This window comes from Mustela lutreola, chromosome 14, assembly GCF_030435805.1.
Source record: "Mustela lutreola isolate mMusLut2 chromosome 14, mMusLut2.pri, whole genome shotgun sequence".
NCBI classification, from domain to species: domain Eukaryota; kingdom Metazoa; phylum Chordata; class Mammalia; order Carnivora; family Mustelidae; genus Mustela; species Mustela lutreola.
The window spans coordinates 30,901,250-30,924,218 of NC_081303.1; the positions used below are offsets into that span (position 1 = coordinate 30,901,250).

A 22,969-nucleotide genomic window follows, 5' to 3' on the forward strand; every position below is an offset into this window, starting at 1 on the left:
TTTTTTTCCCCGAGTAGTAAGTCTCAATAGTGGGCTTAAAATACCCAGTAAACCATGTTATAAACAGAGGTGCTGTCATCCAGGTTTTCTCCCAGCTGCATGAGCACCTGGCCAGAGAGCCAGCTTTCTCCTGAAGTCAGGCGTTGACTCCTCTGACTGTTAAAGTCCCAGATGACTCTTCCAATATGAGGCTTCATCTCCATTGGGTCTTAGCTCTATCTTCCGAATAACTCGCTGCCTTACCCTGCTCTTCTGTGTTATGGAGACGGCTTCTTTCCTTAAACCTCATAAATAAACCTCTGCTAGCCTCCAACTTTTCTTCTGTGGCTTCCCCACTGCTCCTTCTTCACAGAATTGAAGAGAGTTAGGGCCTTGCTCCTGAAGAGGCTTTGGTTTAAGGGAATGTTGTGACTGTTTTATCTTCTCTCCATATTATTAAAACTTTCTTCATCTCAGCCCTAAGGCTGCTCTGCTTTTTTGTCATTTGTACATTCATTGAAGTAGGCTTCTCATTTCCTTCAAGAACTTTCCTTTTGTATTCACAACTTGGTCAACTGTTTGCAAGAGGATCTATCTTTTAGCCTATCTTGGCTTTTTGACTAAGCTCATTTCTAGCTTTTAATTGAGAATGAGAGACCTAAAGCTCTTCCCTTCACTTGAACAGAGACAGGCCACTGCAGGGTTATTAATTGGTTTAATTTGCGTATTTGTGTCTTAGGGACAGGGAGAAATGGGAGGAACGGCCAGTTGGTGGAGTGGTCAGCACACACACATCATTTGCTGAATTCTCTTTTGTCTTATAAACGGGCACGGCTTGTGGCACCCTCCAACAATTACAGTAGTAGATCACTGATCGATCATACATCACTAGAACAAACACCGTAATAATGAAAAAAATCTGAAATAATTACCATAATGTGACAGACACTCAAAGTGAGGAAGTACTGTCGGAATAATGGCGGACTTGTGCAAAGCAGGGTTGCCACAAACCTTAGTTTGTAAAAAAATACAGTATCTCTGAGGTACAAGTACGTTTATCCTGGCTCAAAGACCAACAACTAATGAGGCAGAAAAGGGAACCCAGAAACCAAGTGTGCACATATGGAAAGCTCCTGCCAAAGGCGGTGCTGTGTGAAGTAGTAAAGACAGGTTTGGCCCCATCGGAGGATTGTCACTCTCTTTTGGTTCCAATTCAGGGACACTGAAAATTTTCAAAGGCCATTAGAGAGGTGAGGAAACTGTTGAAAACTAGTTCTTAGAGGCAAGCTCAAGAGAAATTCTTAGGGCATAACCAGCACCTCAGCCAATGCCTTATGGGAGGAGACTCCAGAGGGCTATTTCTGTACTTCTGAGAAACCATGAAATACGGTATGTACTAGCAAAGAAGGCCTCTTTGGGGACTGCTCCTACCACATCATATACCTGGGAGTGGGAAGATGAAGTTGGATGTACCAGACTTGTGGCCCCTATTCCCCCAGACCCCATCGTCAGCATGCCAGAGCGTATCCCCATTCCAGGACAGGGAAGAACAACTCAAGTGCACCCAGACGGCAGCTTTCTGTACCAAGAAAACCCTTGCCAACTAGTTTAGAATGAGAAAAAGATCAAGTTAGAGCACTTATTTAAAACTTAATGATAAAATGCACTTTAGAAATTAATGACAGAAATGTAAATACGGCAACAAATCACTCCCACACAATCTGTATTTTTAAGTAATTTATTTCAATAGAAATATTTCAGAAAACTGTACTTAAATTCATTTTAAGTTAGCTTATGCAAACACACTGAAGATCTCACACTCACATCTGCATATTAAGGAGAAACAAAAAGTGAGAGAGGAACCAAGCTGCACATCACTCAGGGAGGTCATAGTGCAATCGAGTGCTTCATCATTAGAGTACTTCAAGTTAACTGGAATAAAGAATAAAAATGGCTTGTGTTTTCCTGTATCTCATCATCCTCATCGGCTATGTACCCCCACAGATGTTTATCTCCTTTAGATTACACTGTGAACGAGTTCCCCACCCCCTCCCCACATATACACGCTTCAGTGGGTTGTAAAAACAGTACATTTGTCAACAATTAAGATGTTGAAACTCTTCAGAGTCTGGTGACTTATAAGCAGCTACTGTGTCTGGCCTGACAAGTCAATGATTATTGGACTGTATTTGTGAATAGTCCTAATAGGTGATAGTATCTTTAGAGGAAATGGAATATTCGCTAACTGATATCTAAAGCACATGAATATTTATAAAATTTTCAGCTGGTCTATTAAAAAAAACTTCAATCCTTTCAAAGCACTTTTACATTCCATTCCTTTAATTCCATCACCACTTCACAGGCCAAATGCTAGAAGCAAAATTTAACTACTACTACTAACCCTGAAGGATCAGTCAACCCTTGATCTGGCTTTAAAGACTATGTCTACTTCCCTATTCCAGAACATACTGGCCCTTAAAAAATGTGAAAATATAATTTTGACTCAGTTGAACAGTAGCTTCAGATCTTTTAAGAGTCTCAGAGAAGCAAAATGCTTCCAAGTTTTGTTTTGACTAAGAAAGCTAGTCTCTTAGCTTCCCTTTCAATTTATATATTGGAATTGTTTTCATGTTCCTGCCATAGTATTTCTAATGAAACAATAGTATCTGGTAGGTTAAGTGACTGCCTGTTTGTTCTGAGTCTTATTTAAATTTAAGAATGAAGCAATCTCAACTTCATTTTTGGTTGTATCTCATGGCAAGACTTCAGTAGCTTTAATAAGACCCCAAACAAATTCTTTCTGGCTGTAATGTATTCTTTTAGGGATTTTCTAAAAGGCCTTATAATTAAACCGATGCTCAAAACCACCACTACCACCAACACAACATAAAAACAAACTCAGCTGTATGGACGTGCTTCAAAGCTGTTTTTAAAAGTGCTCATCTAAAGGTTGATTTGATGGGGTTTTCATCAGGAGAGGAGGAGGGAGGGAGCTTGTCTGAAAAGACTCATGACCTAGGAGGGCTGCGGCAATGACCCAGAGGCATCTCTACAGACTCTCTTACACTTGCCGGGACAAAGAGTAAGCTGGTGGAGAGAGGGATAGCACACACTCCTGAAATAAAAGGAGTTTAGAGGGCAAATGATTATTGTCATACTTGATGCCCTAAAATTGGTCTTCAAATTGTTAAGGCACTGACCAAACTTTCCCCACACTACAGCTTAAGATACTGGTGTAATGAAATTGCTCTCAACAACTTTTAAGAGTTTGCATGTACAGATCTTTCATCAGAATCCTCTAAATGGGGAAAAAAAAGTCACTTTAATTACAAGCCATTTTTAGGGGAGCAAGACCAAAAAGGACTTAGATCATTTTGAAACGGTTGACTTCACGCTGAAAATAATGCTCATCAATGTGATTAAATAACAATGTTTGTATCTTAAAGCTTAGAAAAAACAGAATACCAATCTGGCTGTAAAACCATAAATTTACTATGCTTGAAAAAGTAGTATAAAAGGAGAGAGAAAATGAAAGCAAGCCCTAGAAGATCACCAAAAAGGCCAGGCAAGCCTCACCACATGCTCTGTATCGTCTCCTTGTGCAACAGCAGTGCCACTGTTCCATCGGGGCCCGGGCAAGCTCATCTTCACTTTCAAAAAGGGATCCAAGGATTTCAAAAGCCTCTGAAGCAGAGGAGTTCTTTTATTAGAGATTATCTCTGCGAAGCAACACTGTTCCCCCTTATTGGCAGAAGAAGGTAATATGGTGGTTTAAGAATGGATGGAAAGGAATGTACCTCAGAAAACAAAAAGGAAATCAATAGTGGATACATTCTTCTAAAAAGTTAATGGATGAAGTCTACTATTATTATTATTATTATGGATTTCCAATTAATGCCGTATAGTTTTAGAAAGGTGTTTTCAGTAGGAAAGGTGTACGGCTCACAGGTTTAAGCTTGGAAGACTGCTCAACTCAGGGGGCCAGGTAAATTCTAGTAATCCCGGGGTCCACAGTTCAACTAATCCGTGGGCTGCATACACCACAGTCAGCAACCATTCCCCCGCTATATCAGCAGTGCTCCTTGGGCTCTTCTAGAAGTAAACTGTAAGAGAAATCAAGCCACTTACAAAAACTTGGGAGCAAAGAATACCCTAACTCTTGACATATGGAAAGACTCAATACCAAGACAGTCTGCACAAAAGGTAGTGTGACAGTTGTATGGCGTTTTCTACACAGAAAAATAATTGTCCTTGGAGCACATACCCAGGGAGGAAAAAAAAATAGGTATTGTTTGGATCCCTTTTTGCTATATTTATACAAATAATATTTACATAGTGAAGAAAATGCTATAGAAGGTATGTTTGATCAGTTCTCTTTCAAAGCTTATAGTCTGGAGATTATAGTAAAAATAGTACCTCTGAAAAAAATAAAGCAAAGTCCAAACACAGAGGGGGCATGAAACCAAATGACCTCTGAAGGTCATTATTGTTTTTATAATTGTGTAAACTATATAACTATAGTTCGTATAGTTGTATAGTTTTATAGTTCTTTTTATAGTTGTATTTTAAAAACTGATGTTACTTCTGTGTGAAAATAAGCTTTTATGGTCAGATAAACTGTGGAAAAATATGAGATGTGCGTCAAACTGTATTTTGGCTAGTATTATATACTAATACACCAGACTGTATGCCAATATTTATGCTTTTCATAAATTAGCTTAAATTTAAATTATAATGGAATTTCTAATGAGTTGTTCTTGGCTAGGAGAGAAACAAATGAGCTTAATATGATAGAAATTTCAAGCTTTTGAGTCACTGATTTACTAAATAAGCATAAGCTTAATAAGAAGAAAAAAATTTCATCTTCCTACTAATAAACTACCTAAATATTTAATATATTTTGGTGACCTATTTTCTTTGCTTGAATTATTATGTCGTTTGGTGAATTATAGATTGAAAACTCACCTAAGCTGACTGGTTTCCATTTGTTTCAAATGCTAAAATAATCTTCAAAAGCACTATCTAATCTTTTGAATAGACAGATTTGAAGAGAGAAGAACCATGTCTACTTTTACCGCACAGTTAAAAGAGTTTTGCTCAGTCAGAGGCCGCAATTCTATACGAGGACTATTCACCAAATCTGAACACTATTCTTTCCCTGTGCACGTATACCTTAATGTTAGAGCTGAAACATCAAACACACCTTCCAGTTTAGCTCTCTCTTTGGCATGGTGTGATGTCAGGCTCTGACTTCCAGTTGCAAATCTCCTCAAATATGGTTAAGCTAAATATGGTTAAATGTATCTAGTAGCTTATTTATGACAAACAAAATAATCATAAAAAAATCCACAGGGTTCTTTCTTATCCACAGTATTTTTAAAAAGCACATACACTGTTAAAAACTTATTTCTGAAGAGAAAATACACAATTAAGGAATTTAAAAAATGTAAAATGAAAGATGTGCAAGGTCTATATAGTAATACTGCTGGCGATGCAGGTGGTCTCTATGTACCCAACGTGGGTTAAGCCTGGGAGATCATTAATTGAGTAATCACTTAGCATAGGCAATATTCTGCCCTCTCCAGCCCACGTCACTGTCCACAAAACCGGAAATAATGGTAATTTCTAACTGTGCTATATGAGAAAAATATCTGAACTCTTAACATCCTTTCCAAAAGCTCTTCTACTTTCCTCTGGATAGACTCTTAGCTAATTATCCTGTGGGCAATATTTTCTATTTAATATTTAAGCTTCATGGCCTCAAGATTACTTAAAAAAAAGTATGAAATTCTTTAAGAATGCAAATGTGAGAAATTTTATGTGAGGCTCAAAGTATTACAAGTTTATTGGAAGAGATCAGTCAAAAAGCATTTCTTATTCTGGGCCACTGCTAAACTATAGGATGCCCCATGAGTTTCTAACATCTAAAGTGTGGCCTTTATTAAAATGCCATTTTTTGTTAAAACTCGAAGGCAGTTCACCTTGAGACTTTTTTCTTTCTTTCTGCAATTCAACATTTATTCTGGAAATTAAATGCGCTGTTGCATGGAAGAGCTCTCCCAAAACAGCTTGGCCAACTACTGACAAAATATGGTTTCATGGCTGGGACCTATAGTACGTTTTTAGAAAAGTGTTTTGTAATAAAGGAAAGTTACATATAGGAAGGAAAGTTTTGATACTTAAGATTCCCAGAATCTCAATCTTTCACCTTCTTCCCTTTTTAAATTATTTTGTGTGCCTTATAATAAAATACATATACAAATACATATGTGGAAGCTCTTTTAAACAAATGTGATCCTGAATCTCATATTTAACAAAAATAATGAACATGAGTAATAAAAAAAAAAACCTGGCATTGTGTACATTAAACACTGTAAAAGAAAATATCCTGATGAAAGATCAGTATATCATCTTGACGACAAAAATCACCAGTGACTGGTAGAAGGGATAATTCAATTAACTTGAAAAAAAAAATGTAATTACTGTAAAACCCCAGAAAAGTTTAGACTGGGATTATGGTTCTTTCCTAAGCAGATTTGTAGTCCAACAATGAATTCATACAGAAGGCTAAATTTTAAACCCAGTTAAAAACAACCATGTTTTCTGGAGCCCACTTGAAAAGTGTTTGGACTAGGAACATTCAGCCTTGATGCCTCCTCTAAGAAATGATGTTCCCCATACAGTTCTAAATTTCCCAAGTTTAGTGTTAAAAAACAAAACAAAACAAAACTCCCCTCATCCCAAATAACCCCCGCCCTCAATCCCAAACGAACCCCAACAACTCATATTATGAACATGTCTAATTCTGAAACTGTAGCCGTGGGAGAGCCAGGGGGGCCGCACACGACTGGGAGCAGAGAGTGCCCCCCAGCCCCAGGTCAGGCGGCTGGGCACACCCCACTCCTCTCGGGCAGAGCATCTTCATGCCTCCGTTCAACACCAGCCCCTCATATAACCCATAAGCAATGCTTTTCCTTTTTAAAGTGTATCTAAAAAAAAGGCGATTCCCCCCTCCAAAATTAGTACAAAGTTAAAAGAAATGCAAATTAGCTACGATCTATTCCAAGCACAACACCGCCAGAAGATTCACACACACTATTTGGTGTTTCATGTTGGTTTTCCTTTCATTCTTTTAAGGCAGTGGTTTCCGCAGGTCAGTTCAGAGAAAAGAAGCGTGGTCCATGGCAGTTTGTTTTAGAACTCCAATTTGTTCTCTGGGAATATCTCACTTCATTCCCTGAAATTAGTGCTTTTTTGGTTCAGAACACCAAAGGCTGAGACGCACCCTCTGGGCTCCTCCAGGTGCAGAGCTGGCTTATAGCTGGCACTTTCATCAGCAACTTGCTCTCACTTAGGGGCAATAGTTCACCTTGCTTCTTTCTTAGGCTTTTACTCAAAAGTCATCAAGTTTGTAGGAACCTTAAAAATATAAGCAGTACAAAATTGATAGTATTTAAAAGGTGCTTTTCAAAGTACTATTTCTTATCTTTCTTCATTATTTTAATCCCAGATAACTTTCTTAGAAAAGGAATTTTGACGCAAGGTACAGCAATCATTTATGAATAATGAATAAAATATGCTAGAACATTTTTGAGAAAATCATAGAGTTAATCCTCTCTTTCTAGAAACTGAAATTGGAACGGAAGAAAGGGTGGAGACAGTATCTTTCTTGTCTACCACAGGGCACTCAGCAGATGTCCGCTGAGTGAGCAAACGAACAAGAAAAGCAGCATGGCTCTCGTCAGGGTGACACTCTGACAAAGGGACATATCATCTGTTTTCTCATTATCTCTATTACCAGGAATTCCTACGTGCACATTTTAAAATCCAGCATGGATAATTTTATAATGAACATTTCTAAAAATTTCTTTGTGAAATCATCATGAAATTAAGTGTAAAAGAATAAAACTCATTGCTAGATAAATTCTGATCTGACACCTGATGACTCTGAAAAATCACCAGGTTACAGTGTGAGGCTTACAGACTGGACCAGGTTTAATTCAATTCCTTATAGAAACCAACAGTAAGACAGGAAGTCCACATTGTAGTGAAGAGAAATCCCACAATAAATCTTTGAAATATGAATATATTTTGTTTTTGAAAATCAGCTGATGAGTCCTCTAGTCAAAGACCAAAGAGGGTTTCACCATGTTAAAAACACTCTTAACTCTTACTGTTTTCTAAACCTGTAGTGGGAGAGAAACTCCCACTTCAGAGGTCATTTCTCTGTCCTTTAAAACAGCTCAACAACTATCACTTCAGCAATCTTTTTCTGAAAACCTAGGATATTCAAGGAAAAAAGAGGGGGAATCTTTTTTACATGTCGCCTTCTGTAATAACACAATCATAACTGAATCATAAATCAAGTGCAATACAAATGCTCAAGTACTTAAAGTATAAATTCTCAGTCTGGTTGTAAGAAACCCATGTTTAAATAGAGTGTAAGTTCATTTCCTCCTAAGTTCCTTGAATGTGACTTAAGGTATTGTACTTGAGTGAATCAGAGTCTTCTACCAAAAATTTTCACATTTTACAGCTTCTATTTATATATTTGTTACTATTCTGATTCTCCCAAGTACACGGACAAACAAACAAATAAAAAAAACCTACTTATACTTGTTCAGCTGGAAGGTCTGCTAATATAGTGAAAGAAACTGAACCTTTATGTTGGCGTCTAGATTAATCTTGAAATCTGAGATTTAAAAAAAAAATGACACAATACTTTAAGTGTACTTAATACTAATACTTTAAGTGTAAGCTGAGTTGCACATAAGCTCAGTCTAGGCAAAAGAAGGTCTGTTTCTTTCATTCTGTCCCAGACCCTAACTTGACAAAGGTGAAAAAAGCTGACTTTGTTCTATGGCATTTCATGTCCTTAATGGAGGGTACTAAAAATGATACCAATGCTGCTAGCAGTCGTTCATATATACACATATATATGTATATATGAAATAAAAATTCTAAGAGAACAGAGCCTATTCTAATAATATTTAAAAAGAATGGACCTAAAAGATAAAGATATTTGATTGTCTAACCCTGCATATGTTGTTCAGCATTTGAACTTAGCTGCTTCTTTTATCAAAAAAGGGGTACAACTTTGATCCTGACAGTACAGGGTGAAAAAAACTTTTAACAGATGATATAAACTTATGTCATGTATTATAGTATCAAAATCAGCCACGGATAACACTTAATCGTACACTTTTGAATGTCAGTACCTGAAGTCAATGGTCTTCAAATATATCCAACTAAAAACTGGCCTACAAAAGGACTACAAGTATTTCCATAACTGTAGTTATGTTTACTTCACATGTTTTCTACCAATTCATGGCTCAACTTCAGCTCTGCAACAGGGTTTGGGGAAAACAACATCATGGCTTCATTTCTCCTCTGCAGCTGAAAAGTGTCTGAATTAGACCATCTTTGTTTTGGTGAAATAAAAACAAACAAATCCAAATGGTTCTGGGTTTTGCTGCCACCACAGGAAGCCGTATCGTTATTAATAAAGATGAATCAGAACAATTTTTATTAAAGTGCTATCTAAGTCTTACCTCCCTGGGGCTCTATTTTTTCTTGTCTCTCACTATATTCTACTGACATGGGCTACATCTGCCTCTTTTGAACACCTTCAGCTCCTTCCAGCTTCAGGAGCTTTGAACCCTCTGTGCCCCCCACCAGACAATTGCTCCCCTGATCTTCACAAGGCTGTTCCTTCTTGTCACTCACGTCAATGTCTTCAGGCAGATCTCTGTTGCTCACTCTTATTAAATTACATCTACTCTTATCCCTCTGTATCACATACTTCTGTTTTCCTTATATAGTTTATATTGTTCTCTATATAGTTTAAGCATTTGAGATTTTGTTTTTTTTCATTATTTTATTGACTATCTCCTCACTAAAACGTGGACTTCATACATTGCTGACTGCTGTCAATAAGAAAAAGAATAAAAACAGTATCATTTCCCTGCTTCCTGCATCAAGTTAGTCTGACGACTTCCCCTGGAACTCTCTTTCACGGGCTCCCAGGGATGAGCGTCCTGAGGCCAGGAGCCGCTGCTCACCTGCTGCTTGTTGCTCTGGCAAGCTGCACTCAGATGCTTGAACCACAGCATCGCATTCATTCTGTTGCCAGCTTGAAACTTGTATGAGTTTCCTAAAGTTATTAGAAACAAGGGAAAAATGATAAAATTTTAAGGATCCTGACATATATTAATTTAGCCTGATATCAAAGAGCAAAATAAAACACGACTAGAATTCTCAGTTTTCAGAATTCTCTGTCTCAAGCATCTGATTTTCTAATACAAATAAAAAGAAGAGTTCACACGCTATCAGTTATTCAGAAAGTCACCGTTTTGCTGTTTACGAATTTGAAGAGAACCATTTTTGTCTCCTTAAATGCTCTTTGCAGTAAAGTATACCCAAATGAAAGAACTGTTTGGCTCCTCTAGATTTGTATGTGGGACTGAGAGTACAGAATATGTTAATACTAAATTTTTACAGGCAAAGCGCTTTAACAAGTTTAACACTTAAACAGAGGTATATAACGTGATTAAGGATTAATTAGTTAACATCAACTATGCTTTTAGGTGTTAGTTACATTTGCCGAAATTATCACAGATTTCTGGGAAAATCTGAAGAGTCACTTTCCTTTTTGAGAAAATCAGAAATTAATCTGTGCTATGCTTATTAGACCTTGCGTTGACTAATTCAAGACTGACATATAATAAATATATCTTATACAGTTTTGTGTACTGAGGTGATAAACTGAAAAAACAAAGGATTTACATACTGAAGGCTGCCCTAGGCTGAGCTTTATTCCCTTTTTTTACTGACCTAAGTTTTTATTTCTCAATTCATTTCCAATTCTACTCCCTCCTTTTTTACTGCATTCAATGGTCCAAGAGCCTGACCTTCCTTTAGGCATGATGGAGCTTTCCTTTGAGACTGGAACACTCAGAGAACTTTTTCACTTTCAGAAGCAAGAGTTCACCAAATGTTTAATGTTAAATAATACTGTTTTACTTGCTGAGCTCAGACGTGGACATGAGACCGACTTGAACTGAAGGCATACCTCCAATAAAGCTGCCATTTATCTACTTTCTCACTCCCGCTCTGAAAGACTGTTAGTACAGATGGCACAAAAACTTTGGCTACTTGGAAATACTTTTATCAAGCCACACTAGGGAAACTGAAAGAAAGAATTTGTTAACTAAGCCCAATGAAAATGATCTCCTTAAAATGTAATTTTATGAGTAATGCCTTTGAGATTTGGGGCTGGAGCAGGGACTTTGAAATCAGAATGCTGAATAGGGAGTTCTTGTTCCGTAAGTCAATCTATTACATCTCAAAATGAGACATTCTGCTACTATTATTTTTTTCTATATACAACATATTTGCTTAAGTTTTCACTTAAAATGTTTCAATATTCTAAAAGCAGAGTATCTGTTGATACAAAATACATTCTGAATAGAGGTCAAATTATAGGTGCATAGCCAATAATTATTTCAGTGGTGAGTTGCTGCAGTTTAAGATTCTGGGCAGATATGATGCATTTCCTGTCTGGCTTCCTTTGAGGTGCTTATCAACAGCTGGCAGTTGTTATGAAGGAAGAACAGCAATCACATGGGTCGCGGCTTCCAACTTAGAGATGCACATGGTGTGATTCTACACAGCCCACCCTCCAACTTCTCTGATCCACTTAAAAAACTCCTCTACTTATTTGGAAAGTGATAGGAGTTAAATAACCAATTAACTTAATTAAAAATAATGGAACAAAATCAGTTAGAGGAAAACCTCTGCCACATTCAGAAGAAAAGCAATTTATTTCAGGGTACAGATGAAGGGGTACTACCTATATATATAGCAAATGTCTGAGATTTTAAGGTAACAGATTCCCCAGTTCCCTCCTTCCCGCCGCGCTGCCCCCCACCCCCCGCCTGGTTCTTAGCTCCCCAAGGATTACTCGGGCTTTTAATTGCAAGCTTATGCCCAGACAGCAAAGAAAATATGCTTATAATAGATATTGATACCAAAAAAATTGATATTATTATTACACATCACGTGACAGGATTATTTCCCAAAAGACAAAACCCCATAAACATGCTCCTGGTCAAGTATTCCAGTTAAACTACGTTTGGACCAACTGAATGTTATTTACTTGCAGTACCTTAAACACTAGATATTCTAATGATTCACCTTTCTCAGAGTCAGTCAGCAGGAAGAGATCTGGGTGTTCTGGGTCATCCGCCATCATTACCATCCATCCTACCACAGATACGTTCTTATTTGATGTTGATTTGAACTGAGAGATAAAAAGATCATTAATGGAAACACCAAATTTATGGCGCATCCTAAGTGAAAATTAAGGATAAGCACATTTTCAGTTTCTCCCACGAGAGGTAAGATTTGTGACTTCATGTTGGTCGAGTCTGCTCACAGTCTTTTGACTTACTACTAAATTCCATGTAGGCACGTCCCCTTTAGATAGTCTACTACTCTTCAGATCCTTCCTAGCTTCAACTCTTCATCAAAACCTAACTATCTGAGTCTCGAGTCCCAAAAAAGCATGATCTGTCGCTGGGTCTAATAAATTCATCACTGTGGTTTTTTTTCCTGTTCCTTACTACACTGCCCCAAACCCCTCTTTTCTTAGGAAACACACCTGCATTTTAATCGGGGTTTTATCTTCTTTTTACCCAGCTTTATTGATATAATTAACACAGCATAACTTTAAAGTATACAATGTAATAGGGTTATTATCTGAAACCTGATGATTTACTAAACCAGCAGTACTATCAGACAAAAAAAAAATTTTTTTTAAAGTAGGCTCCAAGCCCAGTCTGGAGCCCAACACGGGGCTTGAACTTATGACCCTGAGGATCAAAACTGAGTCACCCTGGTGACCCAGACAATTCTTAATAATATATTCTTACTTTATTTCTTAAAAAAGGTATTCTTAGTATGCTTGTTACTTTTCTATACTTGAAATAAATATAATGGAAAAAAGAGCTATTAGAAAAGAACAGAAAATTAGGTTAATCTCATTCATGACCATAAATGAAAAAATATTAAGCAAAATATTGGTGTATAAAAAACCTAATGGAGCGTCTGGGTAGTACAGTCTCAGTTGAGTGTCTGACTCTTAGTTTCCGTTCAGGTCATGATCTCATGGTTGTGAAATGGAGCCCCACGTTGGGCCCCACGCTCAGCATGAAGTCTGCTTGAGATTCTCTCACTCTCTAAAATAAATAAATAAATCTTAAAAAAAAAAAACAACCCCAAAAACTGATATATGATAACCAATTTGGATTTATCTGAGGAATGTGAGGTTGGTTTAATGTTAGTAATCAACTAAAGCAACTAAATTGGGTTTATTTCGAGAAAGCAAGATGAGTTCAACTTTAAAGAAACTAACTTCAGAAAAATTACTAAACTAAATCACCATATTAATAGATTAAAAAGGAAAACAAATACATTCAACTTAGTTTACCCAACAAGCTTTTGAAAAAAAATAATGTGTATTTGCAACAGAGTAGGAATAGAAAGGAATTTTATAATTCAATAAAGAGTATCCACCAAGTAAACCAAAACTTACACAAAAACCAAACCAAAATAAAGCAGGAAAAGACCATAAATAAATAAATCCCCAAACCAAAACCCTGCAACACACACACTCAAAGGTAAAATGCTAAAAACATTTCAAAATCAGTATCAAGGTAAGGATACCCATCATTGCTACTTCAATTCAATGGAGAATTTGAAGACCTAGTCAGCTTAACAGGATAACAAAAAGGAAATAAAAGGTGTAAGTGTAAGGAAGAAGTAAAAAGCCATTACTCACAGATGATAATACTGACAAAGAAAATCCACTCATATCTACCAAATGAGTTAAGAATGATGAGCAAGGACACTTGGAAGAGATCAGTATGAAAATCAACTGTAATTTTAGAGACAGACTGATTAATTGGTCAGAGAGAAAGAGAAGGTACAACCAGGACACTTGGAAAAGATCAGTATGAAAATCAAGTGTAATTCTAAAGACTGACTGATTGATTTGTCAGACAGAGAGAGAAAGCACAATTGGGGGAGAAGCAGGCAGGAGGAGAAGCAGGTCCTGAGAAGTGGGACTCAATCTCAGGACCCTGGGATCATGACCTGAGCCAAAATCAGACGCTTAACCAGCTGAGCCACGCAGGTGTCCCTCAACTGTAATTCTATACATGAGAAATAGAAAAGTCACTTCTAAGAGAGGTACCTAGCAATACACGTGACAAAAAGATATACAGGAGAAGTAAAACTGATAAAAGGCATCCATCCAAGAAGACATAAACCAATGAAGAAATACCATGAGATGAAGAAGATGGTCTGACTTGTAAAGATGCTAAACTGACTTATACAGATTTAGTGTCATCTCAATAAAAATTTCAGTAGCGTTTTCCAGAACTTGAGAAGCCGATTCTAAAGTTTATATACAAGAGCAAAGGAGCAGAAATAGCCAACATGCTGAGGACCTGCCCTCATTAAGGCTCATAAAGCTACAGTAACTGAGGCCATGGGCTACAGGACAGGAACACACAAATAGGGCACTGGAAGTCAAGAGATGCAAATTCATGTGACAAGAGTGGACTCTGCAGACTGAGGAAGGAAGAATGAATTGTTCGATAAATGATGCCAGGAAAATTGGTTATCCACACAGAAAAATCACGAAAACAAATGCTTGCCCTTTCTGTATGCATTTACACCAAACACTTTTTTGATTCTGCTGGTTTTCATATATAGCTGACCTTTGAACTACATGGGTTTGAACTATGCAGGTCTACTTAAAATGTGGATTTTTTTGATAAATACATTACAGTAGGTGTATTTTTTCTTATGATTTTTTTTTAAAGATTTTATTTATTTCTTTGACAGAGAGCGAGATCACAAGTAGGCAGCGCAGCACAGAGGGGGGGGGGGAAGCAGGCTCCCCGCTGAGCAGAAAGCCCAATGCAGGGCTTGATCCCAGGACCCCGGGATCATGACCTGAGCTGAACGCAGAGGCCTAACCCACTAAGCCACCCAGGTACTCACTTACGATTTAAAAAAAAAAAAATTTATTTATTTGACAGAGAGAAAGATCACAAGTAGGTAGAGAGGCAGGCAGAGAAAGAGGGGGAAGCAGGCTCCCGGCTGAGCAGAAGAGCCCGATGCAAGGCTCGATTCCAGGACCCTGAGACCATGACCTGAGCCGAAGGCAGCGGCTTAACCCACTGAGCCACCCAGGCGCCCCCCTCTTATTATTTTCTTAACAGTTTTTCTAGCTTACTTTATTGTAGGAACACATCATATAATATGTATAATACATGGAATGTATCAACCACTTATGTTATTGGTAAAGCTTTTGACCAATAGCAGGCTACTGGTAGTTAAGTTTTTGGGGAGCTCGAAGTTATACACAGATTTTCAAATGCACAGGTGTGGAAGGGAGATGGGGTAGGTGCCTCCAGCCTAGTTGTTTAAGGGTCCACTGTACTAATGGGGGCATATGTGTACTCTGATTTCTGGTTTTCACTTATTGGTACTTCCTTATTGGTAAGTATTTTGAGTCTTTATAGACGTCTATTGTAAACATTACAGAAATATTCTTCGACAGGTATCTTTGTGTACTTGTTCAAGGATTCCCACAGGACAGATTCCCAGAAAAGGAACCGCTGGTTGTTATTAAGTTAAATATGGACTAGGACTGCCCACCACAAAAGCAATACCAATTTAAATTTCTGAAAACCATGGACAATAGCCTATGTTTCCCTATACCATGGCCAAGGCTCTGTTAAGAATCTTAAAATTTTTTGCCTAATAGCAAAAGAGGGCATCTTCTTTAATCTGCATTTTCTATATCTAATAAGGTTGATCATCTTTTCATGTTTATTAGCCACTTACATTTCATCTTCTATTTATCTCCTCTTTCCCCTTTTCTAGTGTCTGTTTTATTCTCACGGAGCTGTGGAACGTCTTTAGTTTTGTTACAGATTTCTTTTCAGGTGCAGTCTTGGGTCTTTAAAATTTTAACTAAGCAAGCAGTATTTATTTCCTCTCTGCCACACAGTAATGGGTTCTAACATACCTGCAAATTTTTTTTTTTTTTTTTTTTTTTACAATGAATTAACTTCCATTAAAGGGTATTTTTACAGTAAATGTTTTCATTTTAAGACATCCAAGAAGAGTGAATGTTTTCATTTTAAGACATCCAACAAGGGGCTCCTGGGTGGCTCAGTGGGTTAAGCATCTCCCTTTAGCTCAGGTCATGATTGAGCCCTGTGTCAGGCTCCCTACTCAACAGGGACTCTCCTGCTCCCTTTCTCTCTGCCCCTCCCCACACCACCCCTGCTTGTGCTCTTTCTCTCAAATACATAAAATCTTAAAAAAAAAAAAAAAGGCCCATCTAAAAATACAGACATAATAGGAGCCGCCCTTTGGTCTCCCCAGTTAGTCCACACTGCCAAGCCTATTCTGTTCCTCACAGGCAAAAAAAGTATAAAACGTATGGGTTTATGGGCTTCTGGAGATCCCCCTTCTGCATTTATAGACTTTTATGAACAGGTATATTTTCATTAGTCATTTTTTTCTCTCCAACTTTTAATTTTCAAAGGCTGAAACTACAAAGTTGAAAGAATGCCACAGTGGTTACCCACAAATCTACATTTTGTGCATTTGCTTGATCTTTTTGAACTGCAGACATCATAAAACGGAGTCTTAAATATTTCAACATGTATAGCGTAAGAATGTATTTCTATGTAACTACAATATAAGTATCTAAGAAATTCAACAGACATATCATTTTTTATAAAGTCCATATTAAATTTTTTTCAGTTGTCCCAATTATGACCTTTGTAGTTAAAAAAAAAAAAAAAAAAAAAAAAAGACATTGTGTCCAGGATTCAACCAGAGCACACACTGCATTTACCTTTCAGACTCTTCAGTCTCTCTTAATCTATAAGAGTCCTCCTGTTCCCCTCACGCCCCTCCATCCACCACATTTTGGTCTTAAAAATCTAAGCCAGTTGTCTTGTACATTGTCCCACAATCTGGATTTGATTCTTTCTTCATGATTAGGTTCAGGTTAAACTGCAAGAACACTACACAGGTTGTGCTCTGTTTATAGAATACATTTTAATCCTTTATTATTTTCTTTCAATTTGTATTTTGTTTGAAAATGATTTTTTCCTTCATTGCTTTTAGTTCTGTGCCACATCTCTTCTAAATCTAATTCTGTAATATAAATAGGAGCCTGTCGCTCTACCCTCTAGGTTGTTCTTCTAATTTCTTGTTTTACCCGAACAGTTTTAATTGAAGAAGATTAGGAATATAGTCCATTTCCTTGGCACTCATTTGATTTCCTCACAAACCACTATGCTCTAATTTCATTTCACTTCTTTCTAATAAGTTAGGAAAAAATAAAAAACATTTAATTTTGAATAGCTACTTTTTAAAAATAATCATCAACTAAGTGAAATCAAGCCAAGCATCTCAAAGTGGCTATGTGAAAAGTTAACTATATCTGAAGACAAAGGATTTAATTTCGTTACAGCAACCTTTTTTCCTCCCTTTGAGGACAGCAGTATTCATCTGGCAATTACTCTGCAAAATGTTTGCTGGAACTAGTCTGTGTAACTCTATGGGTTGTGTGAGCGTTAGTCACTTTAACCAGACTACAAAAAACAGTCCTTTACCTCAATGTGAGGACTGTATCTAAACAACTGTAAAATATTAGTGGGCCAAAAAGCCAGAACTTCAGGGGTGCCTGTGTGGCTTAGTTGTTAAGTGTCTGACTCCTGATTTCAGCTCAGATCATGATGTCAGAGTCGTGGGACTGAGCCCCACATCGGGCTCCTCATCCCTGGGCACAGAGCCTGTTTAAGAATTTCTCCTCCCCCCCACCAACCCTCCCTTTGCTCCTTCCCCTATCCTCTCCTTTTCAAACACACACACACACACACACAGAACTTGAGAATTCATATGATTCCATTCAGATACAGTCCACAAATGAAGCCATGTGTTGTTTAAAGAAACATATATGGTAAATTCTGAAGAGGAAGGTAATGATCAATGTGAAATTCAGGACAACGATAGATGTGGGTGTGGTGAGGAAGGAAGGAAGGTGATAACATCTTAAGGCACTTACAGCATTCATTTAAACTGAAAATGCACCCTTCCGGTTTGATTATAAAGAACTAGAACCATATGGATAGAGAGAAGAGCTTCTCTGAATTATGCAATGTCACTAGATAATTTATACACAGTAAAAGGATTGATTTTTTTAGTGGATTACCTTTCCTCATATGGTAAACCACTTAATTTCACTCCAAAATACATGACTTAGAAATAAAATTCTTCTCAAGGGGATTTTATTAACACTACATGGAAAATTTCTTCCTTTCAAAGACTGGATCACTAGCATGTAAAAACAAAACAGCATGCAAAAAAGATTTATAGGAAGGCTCTACATTTGGAGAAAAAGTGTATTGAGAGGCTTCTTCTAAGCAATTTGCAACACAAGAAAGTGGACTATAATAAGGAGAGTAATAATTACTCCTCTTCACTGTTGAGCAAAACCACTCTGTCCGAGACTGAGGTGGAAAGATCTTTAGATGACGGTCCCAATTTCTCACATTTTACAGATTATGAACTGAGACTCCAAAGCAATAGTTTTCAACTGTTTTCTGAATAACAAACCCAGGCCTGGGAAGGGTTTGATGCCAAGACAGACAGTGGTAATGTGCACTTTTGACCTTTTGATGGAAAAGTAGTATTCAAAAAAAGAAACCTCTAAATAGGGAAGTTATTCCAAGATCTTTCCTGGAATGGTCTTACTAAATAAAAGTAATTCTACCACAACACTCACACAAAGAATAGACGTAAGATCTTCTGGATTAGAATATGGAAAAAATCCAAATTGCTGCATCCCATTAGGACTACTTTCCTTACAACCATGAAGAGTAAACTCTGCTAGCAGTTTAGAGGAGGAATACTTACATGCTTTCTTTCTGTAGCTTTTAGAGATTTGGCAGCATAGTAAAAAAGTTGTGTCCCACACAAAGCTGCCCAATACTTTGTCCACGATGCTACCTGGAAAGACAAACACAGAAGCATTATTACCACCGGCTTCTCAGTTTCTTTGCTTTCTTAATGCCGAGGACCTCTAGCTCCACTCCAGCCACCTTAGCCTCGAGTTGAATCACTTCTGAAATCTTTACCTCCCACATTCCTGTCACTTCCACCAAAAAGACTCCACTACTTTTATTCAGATAACTACTGGTTTCATCAACAATCATACCACTTTTCAACATCATCGAGCCTTGCGCTGCCTCCCCATCCTGTAGCCTCCTCCTTTCTTCATTTTCAGCCAATACCACAGGGTCCAGCACTATACCCATTCCCTTCCAAGTACTTGAATCTCACTGTCCCTCTCTCCTGATAGAACGCCAGCCTTATTTAAATCTTAACAGTCTGATTACCTGGCACATTTTAATAACTGAATATTGCCAGAGGCATCAAACTGTGCCAACTGGTAAAATCAGAACCAGCAATCTCATAAAGGAATCAATAGTACTTCATTTTTACCCCATCAAGTCATTATACTCTTCCTCTCTGCAGACAGCCATTTCATTCCTTTTCTTAAAATTCCTTATCCTCCATCCCCTTCTAACAGCACTGCACACTTCCCAGAGAAAAATAGGTGGAATCTGGCGAGGACTTCCTCATCTTCCCAGACCAAGTATCTGTTTGCTGACCCACCTACTCAGCCTTTCTTCCTGCTGCAACAGAAGAGCTAATGCTGCTTCTATCAAAGGAGAAACTCGACCCTCCTTTCATGCTCTAGATCTCACTATCTCATTCCCTCAAGAAATCTGCTTTTGTAATTTACTCCTCTCTCCACTGTCTTGATTTCTCCCCCTCTCCCATCATTACACAAACGAGGCTTCACAGCACCCCCATCACTGAAAATGCCTCCACTGCCTGTCCCCTGCCCCAACAGAGAGCACCCAATTTCTTTGCTCCTGTTTACAGCATACTTTCTTGCAGGGCGTCTCTAATCCCTGACTCTACTTCTCTCTTGCCTGTTTTCTCCTCAGCTTGCTTTCAGTTAGGCTGCTGTTGTCAAGGTCCTTGATCCCTGACATATCCCAAAGCTCCTGTTCTTCACCACACTCAACCCCTTAGCAACATCCGGCATGGCTAGCCATTCCTTTCCTCTTGAAATACTGTAACCTCTATGCTTCTCTGGTAACAGTTCCTTCGTTTTCCTCTATGCTTCTCAGAGCAGACCTGGATGTGCTCTAGAACTCTATCCTCAGCCCTCTTTTCTTCCCCAGCCATGCTTTCTTCACAGATAATCAGTCTCACCTGGTCCCATACTTAAAATACCATCTGTATGCTAACAGCACTCAAATCTCCGTCTCTGGCCACCATCTCCGACAGAACTTCTGAACTGTACTTTTTAGAGACAAACTGACGTCTCCACTTCTATACTTAAAACACATAGTTTTACGTAGCCAAGACTTACTGGCCCCCAACCCTGATACCACCTTCACCTCCATGCTCTCTCCCATACACCACACCTAATACCTCATCAAGCAACCCCGACTGTCCTCTCTGACTTCGTCTCCTCCACTTGCTGTGCCTCAGGGCCATAGGCCTTCTCGCTGCCTAACTCGGGATCCTCATGTGGCTGGCTCGCCTACGCACTCAGCTTCTCCTCACCCTCTCACTTGCCATCCCATCCCCTTATTTCACGGTCTTACTTTCTGTCTCGTTGGAATGTCACTTGCAGAAGGCAGGCGCGTGGCCTCATCTTGTTTGCTGCTCTGTTTCCAGCATCTAGCACACAACAGCGTCATAATGCCCCAGCTGACACACTCCTCCTAGTTTTTCCTAGCTGGCCTCGTGTAGCTTCTCGACTATGTGTGCCTGAGGTTTACTGTGACGTAAGCAGCAAAATCAGACTGCTTAGATATAAACCACTGTTACATTTGAAGAAGCTCTCATATCTTCAAAAGTGTTAAGTCTGGATACACAATGAAGTTTTTATTCCAGAACAGATAAATTATACTATTATTTGAGAAAAGGAAAAAAAAAGAAGTCTTCTTTCGTTAGCAGTCAAACTGCTTGCTGCTACTGGGAAAGAAGAAGCTTCTAAGTTATCTACAAAAGGCTCTGGGCCACTAAACTTTTATCGTTAAAAAAAAAACAATGAAGGTTTGGAGGACATTTACTCTCTGGGTTTCATGAAGGAAAATGAAACTGCATTACAGAGATTTAAATAAATGACTTAGGACTGACAAAACAAAACTGGTTGCATTCCACATTTGGGGGTTGTTACTCTCTATTCTTTATCTTTCCTAAACTTATTACTAAAATATTTCATAACAGCATATACTTTCAAGGTTCTCCGAGAAGTGGTTTTGTGTAAGAACTGTATTAAGGGATGGGGAGGAGTACACCCTCAACGTATGATCTAACTGAAGTCTAAATTAAGAAACCCGGTGAGGAAAATGCGATTTCCAATTATTTCAAATGTACTATACATCTGGTTTTATTTCATTGTTTTCATATTTTTTAGGGTCCTCTATGTTTGCTTATTTTTAGAGATATGTTAAAATATAATACATCAAGATCTTACCGTAGGCTTTTTGCCTTCTTTTAACAAAGTTTTTCTCCTGAGAACACCTTGAATAGTAACAGCTCCCGGATATAAATGCACTGCCAAATCCTCTGATTCTGCAGAACTATAATAATGGAATGAAAAAAAGAACATGTACAACCTTTTGTGTATAGTAGTTACAAAGTAGGTACTTAACTGCAAAGTAATTACTCTTAATTTTAAAACCTTGTTACTGTACTTGGCATTAGAAGACACAATTATAAAGGCTTACTGATCTAAAATTTATAAGCTGTCACAAAAGCTTAATCAGGAAGTTATTAAAGTCAGCAGATGGTTAAAAAACACACTTTATTACATATTTTAACAAATGTAATTTAGAAAGAATAGAGTGATTCACTTTAGTGAAGATTAAATCAAGGATTTAAGACTTTTTCTTCTTCTTAACATGCCCCATTTGCATCACTGCTGTAAACATTTTTTCCCATTAGAAACTTTTAAGTCCTGGTAGGAAAGGTGAGGATTCTTTTTGTTAAAAAGTATTCAGGCATAAAAATCCAAAACAAAAAGAGCGTAAGTTCCAAAAGGAAAGAAAGGAAAAAGAAAACCCATGCTTAATTTTAATTCTAAAACAGGTGAGAGAAGCAGTATAGGTAATAACAACATATTTAAAAAACGAGTGTACTGCAGTTAAGTTGTAATGACATTTAAATGCTCTCAATGAATAAGTGTTTGATTATAGCCTAACAGATCTCCAAGAAAGGAATAATTCCAAAACTCAAGATTTCCTTTTCATTGATCTTAAGAAAACCATCACAGAATAACTAAACATTTAAATATCTTTCCCCAACTGCCTTAAGGTCCTGTATTTAAAACAACAGTTAACTTCTACAAGTCAATTAAAACATACACACTAATAAAAATCTGTCATTCTCTGGGGATCTGACATGATCTGCAGAATTCCTACAACAGGGAAAAAAACTGAAGATTGCTAGGTTACCCCGTTATGATTATTTAGGTGTCTTCAAAGTGACTTAAAAACCTCGAGACCACTAGAAATTTCATGCTATGGCTATTTATATTCAGGGAGGTATACACAAAGAGATTAGACAGCAAACTGATAGAAAGTTTACTTCTGAAGTTGGCTATTTTATTTGTTGTATTATGAAGTAGCTGATTACCCATTACCAGTAACCTCCAGCCCCATGTCAATCTAACAGTCTCATTTCCTTCTGCAGCTAATATGGTACAGAAAGAGACCTGGTTTAACTAATAAACCCACTGAACAAAATGAGTTGAAAAGCACAAATATTATTTACTGAGACTTATCGAAATTCAGAGCCTGCAGGATAT

General features: G+C 37.7%; 1 protein-coding gene across 2 annotated transcripts in view; it reads right to left on the reverse strand.

Moving 5' to 3' along the window:
* Positions 1-1,703: 1,703 nt before the first annotated feature.
* Positions 1,704-22,969, reverse strand: part of RALGPS2 (Ral GEF with PH domain and SH3 binding motif 2) — a 156,041-nt gene continuing 134,775 nt past the window's right edge. For both annotated transcript variants that reach the window (XM_059147046.1, XM_059147045.1), the window contains 5 exons: positions 21,638-21,743; positions 18,991-19,083; positions 12,175-12,280; positions 10,041-10,132; positions 1,704-7,398 (listed from right to left, as the gene is read on the reverse strand). In XM_059147046.1, coding sequence (XP_059003029.1) covers positions 7,369-7,398; positions 10,041-10,132; positions 12,175-12,280; positions 18,991-19,083; positions 21,638-21,743 — 427 coding nt within the window. In that variant the 3' untranslated portion in view covers positions 1,704-7,368. The remainder of the gene's footprint in view (positions 7,399-10,040; positions 10,133-12,174; positions 12,281-18,990; positions 19,084-21,637; positions 21,744-22,969) is intronic.